General features: G+C 42.8%; 1 protein-coding gene across 9 annotated transcripts in view; it reads right to left on the bottom strand.

The window, feature by feature from the left end:
• Positions 1–22060, bottom strand: part of LOC115108758 (receptor-type tyrosine-protein phosphatase F-like) — a 388031-nt gene that overhangs the window by 120960 nt on the left and 245011 nt on the right. For all 9 annotated transcript variants that reach the window (XM_065009146.1, XM_065009144.1, XM_065009145.1 and 6 more), the window contains exons 6-12: positions 21757–21867; positions 8504–8773; positions 5707–5852; positions 5228–5469; positions 4800–4993; positions 3934–4067; positions 3416–3560 (exon numbers count right to left, since the gene is read on the bottom strand). In XM_065009146.1, coding sequence (XP_064865218.1) covers positions 3416–3560; positions 3934–4067; positions 4800–4993; positions 5228–5469; positions 5707–5852; positions 8504–8773; positions 21757–21867 — 1242 coding nt within the window. The remainder of the gene's footprint in view (positions 1–3415; positions 3561–3933; positions 4068–4799; positions 4994–5227; positions 5470–5706; positions 5853–8503; positions 8774–21756; positions 21868–22060) is intronic.

Below are 22060 nucleotides of genomic sequence, written 5' to 3'. Positions count from 1 at the left end.
AACAGGGTGCCATTTGGGAAGCAACAGAGTAATTCCCTGCTGTTCAGCTGAACCTTTATGTGTATATTCATGAGGGAGTAGATGAGAGTTAGAGAGTCTATGTGTGGGAGACAGATTGAACAGATATGTTTCAAACAGGTACAGAGTTGTAAGAAACACAAAAAGATAGAGAAGCAGAGAGATATATAGCTATAAAAGAATGCAAATAACAGATAAAGGGCCAGACAGATCATATGACATGGTGAATGGGGGAGTGAGAGTATTGAGGACAGATATAGTGATAGAATTGTGAAAGTGATTTGGAGAAGCAAGGGGAATAGAGCAGAAAGCGTGAAAGAGCAGCCCTGCTGGACTCTTTGCTGTGGCAGCACCTTTCTTGAAATGGCGACTCAGTGGCTCTGTGTGTCAGTGAGCAGGCAGATAAGAGACTGACTTCAGAGAGAGGGAGCGAGAGAGAGAGGCCTCATTTTAGGGACCTCTGTTCCTATGGGAACCAAAGCCCTGTATAGTGTTTGGGTGTATCCTAAATTGCACCCTGTTTAGTAGACTAATTTTGACCAGGGTCCATTGAAGTAGTGCACTAAATAGGGTGTCATTTGGGACACAGGATGGCTCTCCCCTTTCCACACAGGAAGGCTTTCACAGCTGACAAGTAAAACAAATGCCTAAGAATAAGCTCTGATTCCTTTGGCAAACCTGTCATAAATATTTCAGCTTCCAACCTCTAGATCTCCTGGAGAGACCATGCTCAGTGCTGTGAGGGGAGCAGAGAGGAGGCTGAGGTAGTGACAATAGCAGAGGTGTGGCGGAGGGGTCTGGTTATGTGCTAAAAACTGGATTAAGGGGGAGCTGTTCAGTGTTATTAGCGTCGGTTAGGTGACAGTGATTGTGTTGGTGGATGCCGAGGCCATATACATAAACGTATAGTACAGTACGGTGCCATGTTTCATTATAAACTATAATAACAAATGATGGTGACATTTCTGATGCCGCCGTGCCTTCTGTGCAGCAGTCTGTTTCAGGTTGCTGGGTTCTGCATCACAATGGAAATGAGCATGTTTTGTATCTATGTACTCAGTGGAATGTGACGCACTGGATTTATCATACTATTTGTCAAAATGTGCAATGGCCGATGGGCTGTGGTTTGTTATCGACTGACTACAAATAGGGACAAGGAATGTTCCTCACATTGCTGGTATTTACAGTGCCTGCAGAAAGTATTCATACCACTTGACTTATTCCACATTGTGTTGTGTTACAGCCTGAATTCAAAATAGATTACATGTATTTTTTCCCTCACCCATCTATACACAATACCCCATAATAACAAAAATAACACATTTATTGAAAATGAAATACAGAAATATCTAATTTACATAAGTATTTACACCCCTGAGTCAATACATGTTAGAATCACCTTTGGCAGCGTCTTTCTGAGCCTCTAAGAGCTTTGCACACCTGGATTGTACAATATTTGTAAATTATTATTTAAATTCTTCAAGCTCTTAGAGGCTCAAGTTGGATGTTGATCATTGGTAGACAGCCATTATCAAGAGTTGCCATAGATTTTCAAGCCAATTGAAGTCAAAACTGTAACTAGGCCACTCATGAACATTCAATGGCGTCTTGATAAGCAACTCCAGTGTATATTTGGCCTTGTGTTTCAGTTTATTGTCCTGCTGAAAGGTGAATTTGTCTCCCAGTGTTTGTTGGAAAGCAGACTGAACGAGGTTTTCCTCTAGGATTTTGCCTGTGCTTAGCTATATTCTGTTTCTTTTTATGAGGAGTGGTACTAAGTGATGTGTTGTGTTGGATTTGCCCCAAACATAACGCTTTGGATTCAGAAAATAAAATACATTTCTTTGCCACATTTTTTGAAGTTTTACTTTCATGCCTTATTGCAAACAATATGCATGTTTTGGAATATTTGTATTCTGTACAAGATTCCTTCTTTTCACTCTATTTAGGTTAGTATTGTGGAGTAACTACAATGTTTTTGATCCATCCTCAGTTTTCTTCTATCACAGCCATTCAACTCTATAACTGTTTTAAAGTCACTCTTTACCTCACCACAGTTTCCTTCCTCTCCGGCAAATGAGTTAGGAAGGACACTTGTATCTTTGTATTGACTGGGTGTTTTGATACACAATCCAAAATGTAATTAATAAATTCACCATGCTCGAAGGGATATTCAATGTCTGCTTTTCAAAATTAATTTTTACCCATCTACCAAGAGGTGCCCTTTTTTGCAAGGCATTGGAAAACCTCCCTGGTCTTTGTGGTTGAATCTGTGTTTGAAATTCACTGCTTGACTGAGGGACCTTACAGATAATTGCATGTGTGGGTTACAGATATGAGGTTGTCATTAAAAAATTATGTTAAACACTCTTATTGCACACAGTGAGCCCATGCAACTTATTATGTGACTTGTTAAGCACATTTTGACTCCTTAACTTATTTGCCATAACACAGGGGAATACTTATTGACTCAAGACTTTTCAGCTTTTCATTTTCTATCAATTAGTAAACATTTCTACAAACATAATTCCACTTTGACATTATGGGGTATTGTGTGTAGGCCAGTGACACAAAAGTTCAATTTAATACATTTTAAATTCAGTCTGTAAAAGTGGTAAAAAAGGAAAATTGCACAACATGGAGTCAGCTAGGATGAATGCTGTGCAAGAATGAACTACCTGACTTGCTCACCTTCCCATTGAAAGTGAGCCAGATTCTTCTCGAATCAGCAGAACATAAAATAATAAAAATATTTTAAGACATGATATTTAGTGTTGAGTGTATACACTTCTTTCTTCGAAAACTTCTCACAAAAACAAGCGTATCTCTGTAAAATGTCCACGAACCACTGAGCGCATTATTTTCAAATTGTTCCTTTAAGATCAGGTGGGTTAGAGGTGCAGGCTTTAAAAGATGACCAGTCTTCTTCCTGTGGTAAGTGGGTAAAAGAGTCCATGCTTTATCTGGTAAGTGCCAAAAGAGGAGGACATTTTCACAGATTCTTACTGCTCTGGCCTCAATTCACAAGCTATGTAGAAGTCAAAGACCCATACTTTAGCATGCTTTCAAAATAAAGAAAAACACAATAACTCAACTAACAACTGACCGCAAAATATGCCCTACCTTTATGACCTACCTTTCTCCCACCTGGACTCCGCAGAAGAAGAAAAGGCATTGGGGTGTCTGGGCATTGGGGTGTCTGGGCATTGGGGTGTCTGGGCATTGGGGTGTCTGGGCATTGGGGTGTCTGGGCATTGGGGTGTCTGGGCATTGGGGTGTCTGGGCATTGGGGTGTGGACCAAAAACAGCCCCTATTGTCCAACACAAAGTCCAGCTCCAAGTAAAGAGAGGTAAAGAACGGTAAGTTTGGGTCAGGGAGTTGGGGTACAGTACTTACTGGACTGGGCAGTCCTGGCCTCGATGGGTTGGGTATAGACGCCCAGGCCCATTTCAGATCGAGCAGCCAGGGAGAACATGTAGAGGGTGTCTGGCTTCAGACCCTCCACAGCATAGGACCCCGCTGGAAGGAAGGTCACATGGAGCTGAGGGAGAAAATAGGCAGAAGAGACGTTAGTAAAAGTCTCGGAATCCAGGAGCCAAAAACAAATCTTGTGTGCACTAGCTAGCTAGCTACTCTATTCATGTTAATGCCTGTCATGAGAGAGTATTCAAAAAGCACAATGAGAAAAGTAATTGTAATCCCCAAAGTTAATATGTACCACGTTCACATAGAAACGTACACATAGTAGGAATTACTTATTGGATCCTAGCTTGCATTTGCAACTCCTGAAAGACAACAAACAGAGTAAAGGATAACAGAAACATCTATGATTTTCCGTTGTCCTTTGAGACAGATAATACAATTCGGCTACTCCATGAATATTGTTATCAGTTAGGATATTATCAGCCATTTACCTTGTTGCCAGAGTTAGCCTCCCAATACATCAGCTCATACTTGGTGATCTGGTCCTGGACAGGCCACAGCCACGACAGCATTATGCGGGTGTCCAACTCTGCCTCGGCGTTGAAACTAGATGGCTGGGCTGGTACTACAGGCAGAGAGAAAAGCGAGATGAAACACTGCTCTCAGAATACATAGGGGTTACATCCTTATTCTCCTAAAGCATGCAGTCCTCCCCATCTATTTAAAAGCATCGGAATATCTTACACCAGTTACTTTCTTCCCACAAAGGGAAGTGAACACTTTAGACAGACAGGTAAAGAATTGGGACAAAGTGAATCATATAGACTATTGTAGAGTCTGTAGACATGCTGTGAGACACAGGTGCTGTGCTTTTACTCTGTTATGGAGCTGAGACAGCGGTTTCACAAATATCAGTAATATACAGAACACTTTCACAAGTGGCTACAATATACATTTCAAATCTAGAGTAAGTCTACAGTACAGAGGAAGCCATTTCAGATGAGCGTGTCTGCACTACAAACTATTCTGGGGCACTTCATCACTTTATCACTTTTCTTCTCAGAGGTGTCAGAAGAGGAGGAAACTGTGGAGTAGACATGATCTACGTTGTACTTTGAGGACACAGTAGATACTGTCCTTGTGGATGTGGATATTCACTCAGTGAAAAGTGAAACCTCTATTAGGGAGACTTGGCCTACAGCTGAAACAGACCTAACACACAAAGTGCACCCTGTTTTATACTTTACAGTGTACACTCACCACCTAGGTAGTGTCCCTTCTTCATAAGTAACAGTGTCCACTCGGCTCTCCCCAACTACATAAGTTGTACATGTACCACTTGAGAGGGTCCGCTCACCTCCCTGCTGGGTCTTGACCTGCAGTACATCAGAGGGAGGTCCGTCCCCTACAGAGGTGAACCCCAGCACCCTGAGGCTGTAGGTGATATCAGTGGTCAGCCCTGAGATGGTGGTCAGTCTGCTGTCGTCAGTGTTGTGTTTCTGCCAGCCACTCAGTGGGGCTTTGAGGTCCGAGCTGTAGTACACCCGGTACCTGAGGAGAGGGTTACAAAATCAATCCATCAACAAGGTTTAGAAAATGAACCTAAAAATATACACATATTTGGCAAAGCATCAGACGAAAAGACATATCAACCTAGGTGTATGAAATGTATACAAGCTTTATGAAGCATATAGGACTTATCAAGGGTTTATGAAGGCTTCAATAATATTGCTCAGTGGGTTAGAGCCTGGTCAGAGGGTATTATATATTAATATAATATCTTACCCTCTGATCTGTCCATTAGGCTCCTCAGGCGGCTCCCATTGGACCAGCATGGTGGAGGCGCTGAGCATGCGAGCCTGTACAGCTAGCGGTGGAGAGGATGGAGCCTGCTCACTGGTCCTGGTATCCACGAGGCTGCTAGGAGGGCCACGCCCGATGTTGTTCAGCGCCATGACGCGGAACTCGTACTCGGAGTAGGGGCTGAGGCCACCAATGCTGTAGCGCGTGGTGGCTACCCCATCCACCTAAAATAGAATGATAATATGGCATATGATAATTCAGCAGACTTTTATCCAAAGTGACTTACAGAACTGTCAACATTGACCCTGACACATATATTTAGTATTTGTGGCCTACGCAGGAAGAGAAGCCACAACCATGTGGGAGTTGAAATCACAACCATGTGGTAATCGAACCCACAGCCTTGGTGTTGCTAGCCCCATACTCTAACCCACTGATCCACTGGAATCATTGGACCATACCTCCTGGAAGCTGTTGTCAGAGACCTTGGCCCGGTACTGGATGACGTAGTAGGACACGGGCTCAGGGTTCCCCGAGTCCCAGGTCAGGGTGACGCTGGTGGCTGTGGTCTCCGTCACGATCAGGGAGGTGGGGGGCTTGGGCAAGGCTGTCAGACAGACCAGGGGGAGGGAGAATACACAGTCCATGGAAGATTACAACAGCAAATGATACATTTCTGTTTTAATGGACAATAAAGTATACTATTCTATTGCATTGTATTCTACTCTATTCTCTTGCTTTTCTATTCTATTTTATTCCATTCTATTCTACCATCCTTCGTCCAGTCCTGCTAACAGAATACTACAAATAAAGGCCTTAAATAGGTTGAAAGTGCTCTATCTCACTAATGCAGGCCGCAGAGCTGTGAGCAGCAACAAGAGTGAAAAGAGCGAGAAGGACAGCACTCACATCCTATCAGTCAATCACTATTCAGAGGCCTGTCTCTTTCAGTCCCTCACCTGTCACTGGAGGGGCCAAGCCAGCCATGTTCATTATCTCTCAAAGCAAAGTCTCTCACCCAGTGTGACACCCACTCTGCCTATTCACAGGCAAAACACCAACCATTCAGAACACACTCTCACTCTCTCGCTCGCTCTGAATAGAAAGCCTATTCTCTCATTCTCTGCTATCTAGGGCAAAACTTTCTCCTTCAATTAACCTGAGAGTCTTGAATAGCGAGATGAATAGAGTAATGTGTATTTTCTATTTTCATTTTATTTATATATTGATCCAAAAAAAACATTTCAGGGCTTGAGGCTTCCCTTTGGCAAAATAGAAAATGTGTTCAATGTGAGGTAAAGGAGTATCCATACAAAATTATAATATTAAGACTGTAAAGATACTGAAGAATAGTTGGTGTTAGTCTGATATAAATAACCCAAAATAGAAAGTAGACTCAACCAGACTGACTCAATGTAAAATGGAGTGAAATTAATGGAAGTTATCTGTCTGGTTTTGTGCTAGGATTTCTTGTGGTGTTTTTCAATTATTTGACATTCTATGGAATTGCAAAGTGACAAATGACATAACATATAAGAGTATAATATAATACTAGTGTTTGAGTTTGAAACACAAGATGTACATCCTCACGGTAATGGTAATGTACACGCTCTCCCAGGTTTTCCTATTTCCATCGCAAATGGAAAGAGCATCATTGTAATACAATTTTGGCTGAAAATGGTTGCTAAATCACTTTTGTGTTGTATATGATAGTACCGCTGTCAGAGTCCAAATGGATCTGCTAAAGTAAGAGGCGTTGGAGTGTAAAACCGGGAGAACAGCTCGCCTTGCAGACGTCAGATGGGCATTAGCAACCGAGAGGTATTAGAGCAAGAGAACAACCTCATACAGCTGCAGCGCCTGACTCCCGACGCCTTTCTCCACATCTGCTATTACTGGCTCCATCTCAAATAGCACCCTATTCCCTATATAATGCACTACTTTCTGACCAGGGCCTATGGGGCTCTGATCCAAAGTAGTGCACTGTGTAAGGAATAGGGTGCCATTTTGGACGGAGGCATTGTTTTTTTTGTTGAACAATGTGAAACCTCTAACCACTCTTGTTGAGTGATGTTAAGATAGATGACGTTAGATGACGTTACGGCCTTTTTTGCAGAATACTTATCATCAGTAGGAGTCTCTACAGGAGAGAGAGCCTCTACCAACACTTGAAAATATCCCACCATCTGGCAACACTGTGAGCTCATTTGGGGAGTTTTTGGATACGTGTTTTTATGTATTTCCCTTGCCGTATTATTTGCGTATTGATGGTCATATTGTGTTTGTTTAGTATTGACATATGACCCCACTCATTCTCAAAGTCAGCATTGAAGAAGTAGACTTCGCTCTGTTCAAATCTCATCTTTCATAAAACTAATTGAGATTCTCTCTAATAACTCTGGTGAATGAACGATTGATGAGACTAATAGGTATTGAAGCATCACAAATACTCACACGGATAGTATGTGTTGTTTTAGTGAGTGCACATAACAATTCCTGGGAGAATGAACTGACTTCATTTTCTCTCCATATTTCATGGCTGCTCAACTCACCTCAGAGAAAAGGAGAGATAATATGATAACGTGTTTTGTTTTCAAGCATTTCACATGTAACTAACAAAGTCGTCTATTACCAATTATATTTGGAATCATTAGCCTATAGCTAAGCCCCTTATTTAAAAAATTACATAATAGATACAGTGAGTAGGCCTATTTCCTGAAAAGCACAATCACTTTGTAATGGGAAAGTAAACTCGAGATGCTTTGCAAGCTACAGTAGTTTGTCATCGTTGGTTTTTCCGGAAAGAAAAATCTCAGCCATGTTGAATTATTGATGAGAATATTAATGCATGCACTGTCATCTGGTGTCTGAGGGATTAGTCATTTAAATATGACCCCTTTACCAGACTCTCTCTGAGACGTACAGACAGATGACTGGTGACGAGAAACAAGGACTTCTGTAGCAAAACTTAAAATACAATTTGAGCTATAGCTTACTAAGATTTGATAGTGCAGTCTAAGACATGGAGATACATACTGTACCTAAAATGTCTATCTTATATTCGTCTTCACTTTAAAATATCTCAGATGGATGTTGATCTGGATCTAGATCCATCTGTTAATTTTGGATGTTGACATATTGATCTTAAATGAGGGCTACTTTTCTAGATATCCAACTTAGCTAACTCACTGCATCCCAGGCACAACAAACAGTCAAAATCCCAAACAACCTCTCTCACACTTTTCCCAACCCTCTCACCTTTGACAGTGATCTGCGCGGTGGTCTCGATCATGCCGAGTGACGATATAGCCACACAGCTGTAGTTGGCAGACTGGAGGATGTTGGTGACCTCCAACACGTTCCTCCCAATGGGCATCTCTTCCTCCTTGGTCAGCTCTTCTACTCCCATCATCCACTTGACGTAGGGCATGGGTGCTCCCACTGCCACACACGTCAGGTTCACGCTGCCACCCGGCATCACCTCATGGTTGGTGGGCGGGATGGAGAACCGGGGTGGCACGCGGCGCACTGCAGGTGGAGAGCAGAGGAGGGTGAGTGGGCAAGGAACTGGAGGTTTGATGGGGGACAATGCATGGGCGGCTGGGATAGCCTGATACCTTGATAGTCAGGCCTGGCTGTCGCTGTATGCTGTTCTCTGGGACAATAGAGGCATAAGGCAACCCTGCTATAGTTAGTTAGGGGGGGAAACTTCAGCCAAATTATGTACTACATATATCTATTACGCAACTGTGAAACAGGTCTTTCCTCCCCTTTCATGTTATATTTGGGGAAAAAAGGCTAAGGGCTAAAGCTGGATTTCCTGCTTTGATATGTGGGTTACGACTCATCTGGAGATAGATACTGCTGCTGCTAGTCTAACGCTTCCCTGCCACATTCAGAGTTACCTAGCTAACTACCACTCGTTCTGTCTCTAAGTGCGAGTGAATAGAACAGGCTTCTTTCTCATTGTTATCTCCCATACAGCATTAGAAATCCCCTTAAGTGCTGGGAAGTAGAGCTCATTACATCTGACTTAATGCTGCAACGCTACTCTGTATGCATTAAACATACATAGCTCAATGGCATAGCAGATAAAGTGCTCACACACCCCTTGAAAGGGAAGGCTAAGAGTGGTCACGAAATGTGACTTACAAAGTATCATTTAAGCGCAAATTGTGAATATTCCGGCTGTGAGGGGCTTAGATGGTGGCTTACGGTCTTTTCACCGGGTAGAAGGGGAGAACTACATGCTGTGTCAGATAAACAGGGAGAGATGTAGAGGTTTATGACAGATCTGACCTGCATCCCAAATGGCACCCTGTTTGCTATTTAGTACACCACTTTTGATCAGAGCCATATATGGGCCCTGTTCAAAATTTGTGCACTACATAAGGAATAGGGTGCCATTTGGGACAGATCCTTAGGCTTTCACACTGAATAACGTTTTCACTTTGCACTGGCTGACACCTTAAATGAAACACAGCAGGGTATAGCTAGTGTTGTATAATTTGGGAGCGGTACTTCTTTGAACAAAGAAACTGAAAGAGGATTCTATGCACATAATGTCTTTCTTTGGCTCAATCACGTACACTATTTAAGTTCATTAGTTACAACCAAGTGAATAATAACTTAGAGAAATTAAAGTTCAGTATTTGCATGAGCTCAGTCAGTCATTCAATAAGTGAGACAAGAGAGGAGATAGTAATCTTGAGAGAGAACATATTGGTGGTGTTGGAGGCCGTCCTCTCTGTAAATACAAGCGCTGCATTGTCTATCTGCTGGGACTGGATGGGAGGAGAAAAGAAGGACGGGAGGGAACCATAAGGGTCTGTGATACAGATGGTTGACATTAACACGGATTCCCACGGAGACTGGCCTTGCCTGAGAACGTGACGAGGCGGACAGTGGGAACGACAGAGGGTGGAAGAAGGTGAGGAGGAGGAGAGAGAGATAAAAAATAGATAGAGAGGTAGTGAGACGAGGGGAGAGGGCTGGCTCTAGGCCAAAGTTATGGGCCATTCCGTTTAACGTTTTAGAGTGATCTCAGGTCAAAATCTCAGAAAGAGGAAACTTTTTTAAAAGTCGAGTTGCAAAACTTTTAGATGTATCAGGGTGCCACTACTGCCAATCTCATATTTTACGACTGTATTTCTGTTGCTATAACCTCACAGAGCGGGGGTTGTAAATCATCCTGCAGGTGAAGCACAGCAAGCAGCCAAAACCAGGCCTTGACGTTTCAATTCTCAATTGATCTCCCAACACACACAGATCTGCAGGAACTCGCATTAAGTCACCCGCAAAACTATCCCCTTTCAGACAGCACTGAGACTCTTGATCATCAGTAAGCAGCAGTATGATACTGTCTGAGAATGAGACCTATAAATAACTAACGTTCCCATTTTCATCTCTCTTTGAACAGGAAAGATCCAAGGTTGCAGCAAAACATCGAACCAAATGGCACCCTATCCCTTATATAGTACACTACTTTTAACCAGAGCCCAATGGGTTTTGTTCAAAAGTAGTGCACTATGTAGGGAATAGGGTGCCTTTTGCGATGTAGCCAGAATTTAATTTGGGAAGCGGGAAGAGAACTCTGTAGCAGACCTCTGTTTTGTGTTTGAAGATAAAATAGAGGCAATATTATTCACATCACATCTCTCTTAAAAACGGTGTTTATCATCATGACAAAGAAATGACTTTCTTATTTCCTTACCACAGTAAAATGATGCAGGCAGAGTAGTAATATAGTACTTATTCTAGGGCCCACCAGCCCTGGCTGGCCAGCAGATACATCTCCCCAAACTGGGTTTAAAAACAGGCAGGGGACCAAAATGGTAGTTTTTTTCCTCTAATACAAACAGCTCAGTTTTATGTGACTTGAATGCTGCATGGGGTGTGAGGTGAGGTAGCTATTCCTCTTTCACTCTCTCTCTTCCTCCATTTCTAACTCCCCCCCATGAAGATAACTACCAACTGTGATGTATTATGGGTAGCTAAAGCACCTGGTGCTACACTAACACAACATAACAAAATCCCTTTTTCATTAAGCCTATGTCTTCTACTGTATTCACCTTACCTTACCTAAGCCGAGGCTTAGATTTTGTATGCATACAGTGCATTCAGAAAGTATTTAGACCCCTTCACCTTTTCCACATTTTGTTACGTTACAGCCTTATTCTAAAATGGATTAAATCCATTTTTTTCCTCATCAATCTACACACATTACCCCATAATGACAAAGCAAAAACTGGTTATTAGAAATGTTTCAAATGTATAAAAAAATAACAAACGTAAATTTGTATTCAGCCACTTTGCTATGAGACTAGAAATTGAGCTCAGGTGCATCCTGTTTCCATTGATCATCCTTGAGATGTTTCTGCAACTTGATTGGACTCCACCTGTGGTAAATTCAATTGATTGGGTGTGATTTGGAAAGGCAAACACCTGTCTATATAAGGTCCCACATTTGACAGTGCATAATCAGAGTAAAAATCAAGCCATGAGGTCGAAGTAATTGTCCATAGAGCTCCGAGACAGGATTGTGTTAAGGAACAGATCTGGGGAAGGGTACCAAAATATTTCAGCAGCATTGAAGGTCCCCAAGAACACAGTGACCTCCATCATTCTTAAATTAAAGAAGTTTGGAACCGCCAAACTGAGCAATCGAGGGAGAAGGGCCTTGGTCAGGGAGGTGACCAATAACCTGATGGTCACTCTGACAGAGCTCCAGGGTTCCTCTCTGGAGATTAGATAAACTTCCAGAAAGGCAACCTCCTCTGCAGCACTCCACGGTAGAGTGGCCAGTTGGAAGCCACTCCTCAGTAAAAGGCATATGACAGTCTGCTTGGAGTTTGCCAAAAGGCACCTAAAGGGCTCTCAGACCATGAGAAACAAGATTCTCTGGTCTGATGAAACCAAGGTTGAACTCTTTGGCCTGAATGCCAAACATCACATCTGGAGGAAACCTGGCACCTTCCCTATGGAGAAGCATTGTGGTGGCAGCTTCATGCTGTGGGGATGTTTTTCAGTGGCAGGGACGGGGAGACTAGTCAGGAACGAGGGAAAGATGAATGGAGCAAAGTAAATAGAAATCCTTGATGAAAACCTACTCCAGAGCGCTCAGGACCTCAGACCTAAGCACACAGCCAAGACAAAGCAGGAGTGACTTCGAGACTCTGAATGTCTCTGAATGTCTTTGAGTGGCCCAGCCAGAGCCCCGACTTGAACCCGATCTAACATCTTTAGAGATACCTGAAAATAGCTGTGCAGCAACGCTCCCCATCCAACCTGACAGAGCTTGATATTTTCTGCAGAGAAGAATGGGAGAAACTCCCCAAATACAGGTGTGCCAAGCTTGTAGTGTCATGACCAAGAAGATTCGAGGCTGTAATCGTTGCCAAAGGTGCTTCAACAAAGTACTGAGCAAAGGGTCTGAATATTTCTGCGATATCAGTTAGATTTTTTTTATATACATAAGCAAAAATGTAGAACAAAATGTTTTTCTTTTGTCATTATGGGGTATTGTGTATAGATTGATGAGGGAAAAAAACATTGAATCAATTTTAGAAAAAGGCTGTAACGTATCAAAATGTATAAAGAGTCAAGGGGTCTGAATACTTTCTGAATGCACTGTATGTGTGAGTGCATGCATAGATGTGTGCCATGTGCACAATCTATGTATGCACCAAACCTTAAATAAAGTCTGAGTGTGATTTATTCAAGTCACGAAAACACTGAGATTTTGAGATGTATACATCTATTCCTCTGTAATCAATTTGAGGCCAATGGTCGAGTGACTCATAGCTTTTCAGATGAAATGCACCAATATGTTAGATTGGAGTCTGCAAGGTGTCAAAGTGACATGCTGGGCAGCGCAGGGCATAGAAGGAGGAATTAGAGCAAGCCAACATTAGTCACTGTGTACATTATTAGAAGGATGAGGTTGGAGGTTACCCATGGATATGGAAAATGGTCACAAAATGGTTAGTGTTGATTTGCTGACTGAGTGAGTGACTCAGAAAGGTTATAACAAGGGGTTATCTCGATTATTATTGGCTATGGAGGCGGTGGTACAGGTCAAAGGATAAAGGTCACCAGAAAGTGTTGGAGGAAGAGAACTAATGTCACCCTCCATGCAGTAGAAGGGAGCAGGAGAACGCCATGGGGTTTAGTCACTGGTTTCACAGGAAGCAGTTTTAGTATCAGAGGAAGTAGTATCAGCAGTAGCAACATGAGAAGCTGGCAGTTATAATGCAGACACACTCTTATCTTCATTGGCATGCCACAGAGAGAGAGGGGGAGAGAAGGGGGGAGGGAAGGACGGATTTGGGATTGGAAGCAGAGTCCTGATAAAGAAAAGGTAAGGATTTGGAGCTGAGGGCGGTAGGGGGTGGAGGGTGTGGGGGGTGGAAGCACAATCGTTGTTGCACACACATTTTTGGCACACAGATATTGTCAAGCAAGGCATGCAGCAGCCCAGGCACAAGGCAAACAAAGCATCAAGCACATTACTAGCTAGCTACATAGCAGCTACGATCATGATGCCATGCTTGAGTGATCACACAAAATGGTCCTATAATAAACAATAACACAACTATCCCTGTAGTAATTTACAGACCAACTCAAAGTCCCTGTCTAATCGATGCCAGTAAAACTATTCGACTTCAGTTTGCCTGCTTGCGGAGGTACTGCAAGACCACACTGTATTGACTAAAACGGGATTCTACTGACCCGCTGTACAACAAGTAAACAAAACAAACAACAACATTAAAAAGTCATCTGGTTACAAGATGAACTCCAGGTCAAGAGGTTCTCGTCCATTCTTTATACTCTGTGCTGGGATCTAGGAGCATTGGTCTACCAACATCTTACATAGAAGAGAGAACCAACATTTCTCACCAAACAGTCTCTTCAATACTATGGGTTATGGCTTCGGAAACTCTGACAGAAACATTGACATGGGAATGCACTTTGACATGGAAATGCATTATGCAAGCATAATGGTCAATTAGATGTGTAACACACAATGCAAACATTAATGTGTACTGGTATACAGTACAACATCTTGTATATCATACATTGCATGGACTTTGAATATTTCTCTATTCTGACCAATTGTCTTCTGACAAAGCTACAAGCATCCAGAAAGCTACTTCTGTCATCTGTTTGGAGCAGATAGAATGGAGAGTTGAGATTCCTAGCCAACTGAACTGGGAAAATAATATATTGGCAATGAGAGGAGGCAGAGAAAGAGATGACAGCATCTCCTGCAGCTCCTTCTCTATCAATGAAAGTAACTTAGTAAGTATTTATGAATAATACAAAGGAGAGGAATGAGTTGGTTATCTATCCAAAATATAGTCCTTTATTAGAGAAAAGGCATTAGACTGCCTGGGATTATTGGGAGGTAAGTTGTTAGCACGGACCTCAATTTTGGAAAGTGCCTAGCTGATGTGTGAGTTGGCAGGAGGGTCGGTGGCTGAGATGGTTCTTATCTACCTCCCCTACAGAGAGACAGCTCCTCAGCTCAGCTTTAAGATTGAAAAGACAGTCTAGAAAAAAAATATGGCAAAACACACTGGGTCCTTCAAATAAAGAAAAAAAAACATATTTAAAGAATAATGATCCTCCTCTCTGCCTTAGTCTCTCCGTCACCCTGTTTTTCTCTGCTCTCACTGTTCTGTGAACTAAATCTGGAAGCCCAAATTGAATACTGATTCCAAAATAAACAATCAAAGCTGATTTAGCCCGTTTAAACACTCAAAAGCTCTGAAGGCTTTTCCCAGTTAACCAGAACAACACAACACAGTCTCCTAAATAGGTTAAGCGTTCCAGAGTGGTTCGGAAAAAGGCAAATATTGAAATTTGAACTTTTATGTAAATAGTTCTGATCTCTTAAGCTTCATGCAGCATTCTTATATGTGTTCCCTGACCCCAGTATAAATACCATTAGCCAATGAGAAACCACACGGCTGGTGTCAAAATAATACAAGACCTGACCGTTCCATCACTCAGAGCCCACACGCTCCTCATTTTCAAGACATCATAAACAATGGATATAGCCACGGCTGCAATGCTTTCTACTGATAGCCTATTGTTTCTCCCTAGATGAGAAAGTAATCCACATCCAACCCCTATTCATTCAGCATTGAGTGGGTATCTTAGATAGGGCAAAGTCAAGGTATGATCCTTATGTCTCTGTATTCTCTAAGATTGTATGGTGAAGAGCTATGCTACCAGCTGATGTAGGTGGATGAGAGGTAACAGAAGGTGAGTGGTGCATTCAGCTAGATTAGTGAGAGCCTGTGGGCAGCAGAGATATGAGGGCTCAGGACCCATGAGGTTCTGGCCAAAAGTAGTGGACTATATAGGGACTAGGGTGCCAATTTGTACACAACCATGGTTGGACGGATGGTGGGATGGGATAGACACACCCCAGGTGAGGTGAGGAACACCTGAGAACACAGACAAGGTCCATACTTGACAGACTGAAGCTAACAGAGAAGACCCATCCATGCCAGGCATATTCAAAGATATATAACAGTGTAGATGGTTGAGGGTGGAGGCAAGCAGCATAGCAGCGGTATGGTTGAGGGGTAGGGACAAGGTAGGAGATGCACATAGGAGGTTCAGGTTGGTAAAGGCAGATAGTATCCTGAGAGGCCCATCAGGCCGGGACGGGCCTTGGCACCCAGCCTGATGCTGTGGGTGCTGCCAGGCTCCAGTCCGCTGACCCTGGGTGCACTGTGGGGAACCGGAGGAGAAGCAGGAAGGTGAAGAGTGAAAAAAAACCAACCTTCTCGTTGATCTGAGAGGATTTGGTGAGGTTTGGATTGTGTTTTGGATGGCGGGGTGCGATGATGATGGAGGGAATAAACATAAGAGAGAAAAAGAAAAAACAAGAAGATAAAAAAGAGGAGGAAGAGGAAGAAGAAGAGGAAGAAGAGGAAGACAAGGAGAAACAAAGAGAGTAAAACAGGCAAATAGTTCCGCTTATCCATAAAAGAGAAAGTGAAGAGAACACTATGGAGACAAAAGCCAGTGCATTGATACACACACCCAAAGAACACACATAGCAACATCTCACATACAGTACATACATTAATATAAACCCAACACAACACAACCAAACACACACACACTCCTCCCTTTTCCTGACTACTCTCATGCCCTAAGCCCCTCCCTTCCCATCATGTATTAAGATGGAATTACAGAGTCAGGGGCTACGTCCCAAATGGAACACTAGTTCCTAGATATCACACTAGTTTTGACCAGAGTCAAAAGTAGTGCACTATAAAGGGAATAAGGGTGCCATTTGGGACACAACCAGAGTCTCCCTGGCTGACAAGCGGACTTCATTATGCACACAAAGCTGACAGTGTCCTGCCGGTAGCTAAGTCAGGCCACATTTACTCTGCTCATTGACTCCTTCTTAGCAGAGCCACTGAGGAGAGCAGAGAGAGGCTGGGTGTGAATACAAACATCACTGACGTCACTGACTCTGAACTAGTCATACACTCAGTCAGAGACTCACACAGAAAATGGCCTGACCACAGAGCTATACACTGACCACAGAGCTAAACACTGACCACAGAGTTGTACACTGACCACAGAGCTATACACTGACCACAGATCTATACACTGACCACACAGCTATACACTTACCACACAGCTATACACTGACCACAGAGCTATACACTGACCACAGAGCTATACACTGACCACAGATCTATACACTGACCACAGATCTATACACTGACCACAGAGCTATACACTGACCACAGAGCTGTACACTGACCACAGAGCTATACACTGACCACAGAGCTATACACTGACCACAGAGCTAAACACTGACCACAGAGCTATACACTGACCACAGATCTATACACTGACCACACAGCTATACACTGACCACACAGCTATACACTGACCACAGAGCTATACACTGATCACAGAGCTATACACTGACCACAGAGCTATATACTGATCACAGAGCTATACACTGACCACAGAGCTATACACTGACCACAGAGCTAAACACTGACCACAGAGCTATACACTGACCACAGAGCTATACACTGACCACAGAGCTATACACTGACCACAGGCTATACACTGACCACAGAGCTAAACACTGACCACAGAGCTATACACTAGCTATACACTGACCACAGAGCTATACACTGACCACAGAGCTAAACACTGACCACAGAGCTATACACTGACCACAGAGCTATACACTGACCACAGAGCTAAACACTGACCACAGAGCTATACACTGACCACAGAGCTATACACTGACCACAGAGCTATACAGTGACCACAGATACAGCTCTGTGCATCATTCACTCAATATACAGGCAATGGCCTGTTAACACCTTTGTTTCCTGACAGACCTTATCAAATGGGTCACGATGGTGAACCAGTATAGTGATTTCAATGTATCCTATAAATAATGTCCCATACATTGTGTCATATGTGCACAATCGTATTCCTACGTAAGCAGAGTATTGTATAGTGTATCTAAAGATGATATGCTTTATAGATGTAGTTCCTTTGTTTTAAAGACTGTTTCTAACCTTGCATACAATGCATACACACACACACACAACACGCACACACACACAACGCGCACACAAAGACAGACAGACAGACAGACAGACAGACAGACAGACAGACAGACAGACAGACAGACAGACAGACAGACAGACAGACAGACAGACAGACAGACAGACAGACAGACAGACAGACAGACAGACAGACAGACGGACAGACAGACACACAGGAAAAAAAAGAACACAAAAAATATCACACACAAACACGTTTCAGAGAAACTCAGAAAACCCCAAGGCACATGAAACCTTGAGTGAAACGAAGGCAAACCACATACAGACATGAGAAAGCACACAGACAATGGTAGACTTCTTTTTCATAGCAGGATAAGCATTTGTGAAATGAACGCTCCCATATACAGTCTGTGTATATGATACAAGAACACCGGTGATCAGAAAGAAAAGGCTGAGAGAGACAGACAGTATAAAAGGAAGTAGTACAGATTTAGAAGAGAGAGAAGAAAACCATCCCTCTTCACACACAAACACACACACACACACACACACACACACACACACACACACACACACACACACACACACACACACACACACACACACACACACACACACACACACACACACACACACACACACACACTCTATTTCAAGGCATCATAATGTGCAGAGGAAATGACAACCCTGGTAAAGTAGAGCACACACCTGGAGAGACAGAAGTTAGACCCGTTCAGACAGGAACACATTGTACAGATACAGAAACGAGTAAGAAAACAACACACAGGAAAAAGCCTCGTAGTCTTGACCTTAATTACTTCAGTTGTAGGTTTAGTAGAATGATATTTCAGCACAGCGTATAAAGTTTATTTTTCTCCAATTATTCAACAATAAAGTAAAACTCCATGGCAACGCATAATGGACTGAGGGATTTCAGTGAAAAATACTCCTATAGAATATGCATAATTTTTTCACAGTGTAAGGAACACTTAAAAATACTATTTGCGTTCTCAAAGGCAAATTCTCTCTCCAGGGTGAGATGTAATCTGCTCTCACACACACATTGCACGCACACATACACATGCACATACTGCAGGATTGTAACATGTGCATGTGCGCACACACACAAGCAACCAATTACACAACCTCTTACTCAGTCACAGGGCATGTGCAGGCTGATTACAGACCACTCATACATATATTAAATACCATTCATCAAACGGACCAATGCTAAATCTGTATTCCCTGCATCTGCACTCCCTCTGCCATGTGGTCCAAGGCATGCGTCCCTAATGAAACCCTCTGGTCAAAAGTAGTGCACTATAGAGGGAATAGAGTGTAGGGGATATGGTGCCATTTGGGACGTAACCCAGATCAAAAGGGGAGCGCAGCAGGATATAATCTCCTCTATATGTATTTTATATGAGTTTTCTTATCACTTCCTTATCACTGAATGGGTCATGTATGTAATCTGGGCAGGTTAGCGTTTGTCGTCATGAATCTTGTTCTGAAGGGAGTTCTGCAGAGTGGTCACTAGTTAGCACAGCCACAAAGTCATACAATTTTATACCTAACCTTAACCTTAACCACATTGCTAACCCTAATGAACCCTAATGCTTAACCGTAACCTTAAATTAAGACCAAAAAGCACATTTTTCATGAATTTTTACAATAAATACAATTCGGACTTTGCAGCTGGCCTATTTAAGGGGAAATCGATCAGTTCTGCCTCCAGGACAAGACTCATGAAAATAAATGTCAACCTGCATAATCTCGGGGAATTCACGAGCCGGGCTGAATGAGCAGGTTTTCAGGGCTGTGTACAGTACGAGTTCACGTTCTGGAACACTCAATTGTATGGAAACGGTACTGAATGACCAGTTGAAAAACGGGGAGTGATTGGGTTGTGGGTTGGGGAATGCTGTCAGCATGGCCACTGCCCTTTAAACACGTAACTCATTGCTTCAAGCCACACCTCAACACACCCACCAAACGGGAGAAAACGTACCTCAAAGTCTGTTCAAGAACTTACAAGGATGTTTTGGGGAAATGTGTCGTTCATTACAAACTGTTCCACAATGCAGCAAACATTCAAGCGAATGGGATGCATGTCAGGTTTCCACATCCATAGGATGTTTCCTGTCTGTATGTCGGAGGTCAATCAGGGGACAATTTACCCAGAAGGCATCTGCTGCAATGCAGGGTAGGACTGCTGCTTTTATGCTGTGGTATAGATGTGTCAGAACCTGAATAATTACATGTTTTTGGTAGTGAAGTTATCTGAAGAAGTTAGATGGAGGGAACATTATAACATTGACTTAAGAATTATAACTCTGCAAGGAAAACATATTATCCTACTGGAAGCTAGTTCAAATTTAATTTGAAGAACAAAGTAATTTATGTGATGCCATGAATTAAGACTTGATTAAGACACTAATTAAGAAATATGAAGAAATATTTATGGTATGGAAATGGATAACTGGTAATCTACAACCAATATTGATATATCAGAATGGTCTCAGTAACATCAGGTGTGAATAACTTCATTATTTGTCCTTAAGGAACCTTTTCAATGTGTTTGCAATGAGCACTGTTGAAAGCCTATAGGAGTGTCCAAAACATGTAAAAGCGAGGTCATATGGAATCAACTAGAGTTGAAGCATGGAAGTTGCCTTTGAGAAGCTGATATTGGATGGTGGAATAGCGGCTAATTGAATAATTTGCTGCCAAAACGTCCTCTCTAAAATACCATGGAGGTTCAGTTTGATTTGATCAGCCCTGTTCACTTTGTACTAGGAGAACACAGACTGGCAGTGCACAATTTAGGGAATAGGGTGCCATTTGAGATGCAACCATAGAATGAATATCTTGTTGATCTGGGAATTTCCTCCTCTCACGATAACAGTAACCATCCAGGTGTCTATTGACCTTGTTTGTATTCCTTCAAGACTGCACATGTACCACCAGCCTATAATAACTCCCTCCACTTCACCAAGCTTGTGTCCCAAATGGCACCCTATACCTATATAGAGCACTGCTTTAGACCAGAGCCCTATGAACACTAGTCAAAAGTAGTCCACTTTATAGGGAATATGGTGGCATTTAGGATGCAACCCAAGACACTGTGGTGAAACCACACCTGACCTCCCATTCACCTCTTAAGAGTCAAAACATCCTGTTTCAACTCCTGTGAGGTGAATGGGTTCAAATACCCTAATAACAGGAGACAGTTATTAAAAGTATGCAATCTTCCAGGAGAAAATAAAATGAAAAATAAATAAAAAATACCCCCCCACAGAGAACAGACAAAACATTTACAGAACAAGAACAGACACAACAGGCATCAACAGTTTAGGCTGAGACTTTCACTGAATGGTTGGATGGTTCACTGGTTGGTTGACTGGTTTAGTGACTAGTTGACTGGTTAACAGACAAGTTGACTGGTTAACAGACCAGTTGACTGGTTAGATGCTCTATTATTCAAGTGAAGAAGTAGTTGGTTGACTTGACAGTTTGTAGTCAGGTAGTGATTTGAATATATCCATGTGGAGAATTTGTATAGCTAAACGGGACTCGCTGTGGAGAAGAATGGGTTAGTTAACCAGTTAGTGTAAGCAGGACCAGCTAACCTCCTGCATTTCAACACATTTTGCCATGAAATAGAAACGGGACGTTTTATACTGCGATTCTTCACATTGTGCTATCATATGCTATCTGGGGGGCCCCCGACCCTAGTTCTGCATGCCCGTTGGTAATCCGGCCCCGAGTGTAAACTAACCCCACTCAACTGTTGTGTAGCTGTGGAGTGGGTTAGCTTACACTAGCCTTTACCACTTGACCAGCGAGCACTGTGGGAAGTGATAGAATAGAACAGACATAGGTGGGTGGATGGGTGGATGATGCCCACTGTTAGCAGAAACCTGCTCACCCAGGCAGGGTACTTACCTCTCACGTAGAGATTAGCCGGAGCCGAGTAGCGGGTCCCGGCGCTGTTGACCGCCACACACTCATACTTGCCCTGGTCGGACTCTTCACTGTTCTCTATCTGGAGAGCTCCTGAAGAGAGAGGACAGACTGTCAAGGCTCAGAGTCCACTCAGACGGATAGAACGGGTTACAACTTCTGCGTCTCAAATGGCACCCTACTCCCTACATAGTGTACTACTTTTGACCAGAGCCTTATGGGCCTTGGTCAAAAGTAGTGCACTATGTAGGGAACATGGTGCCATTTGGGACACATACACATACTG

This window comes from Oncorhynchus nerka, linkage group LG24 (genome assembly GCF_034236695.1).
Source record: "Oncorhynchus nerka isolate Pitt River linkage group LG24, Oner_Uvic_2.0, whole genome shotgun sequence".
In the NCBI taxonomy this organism is placed as follows: Eukaryota; Metazoa; Chordata; class Actinopteri; order Salmoniformes; family Salmonidae; genus Oncorhynchus; species Oncorhynchus nerka.
This window is presented reverse-complemented; position numbering and strand designations above follow the sequence as displayed.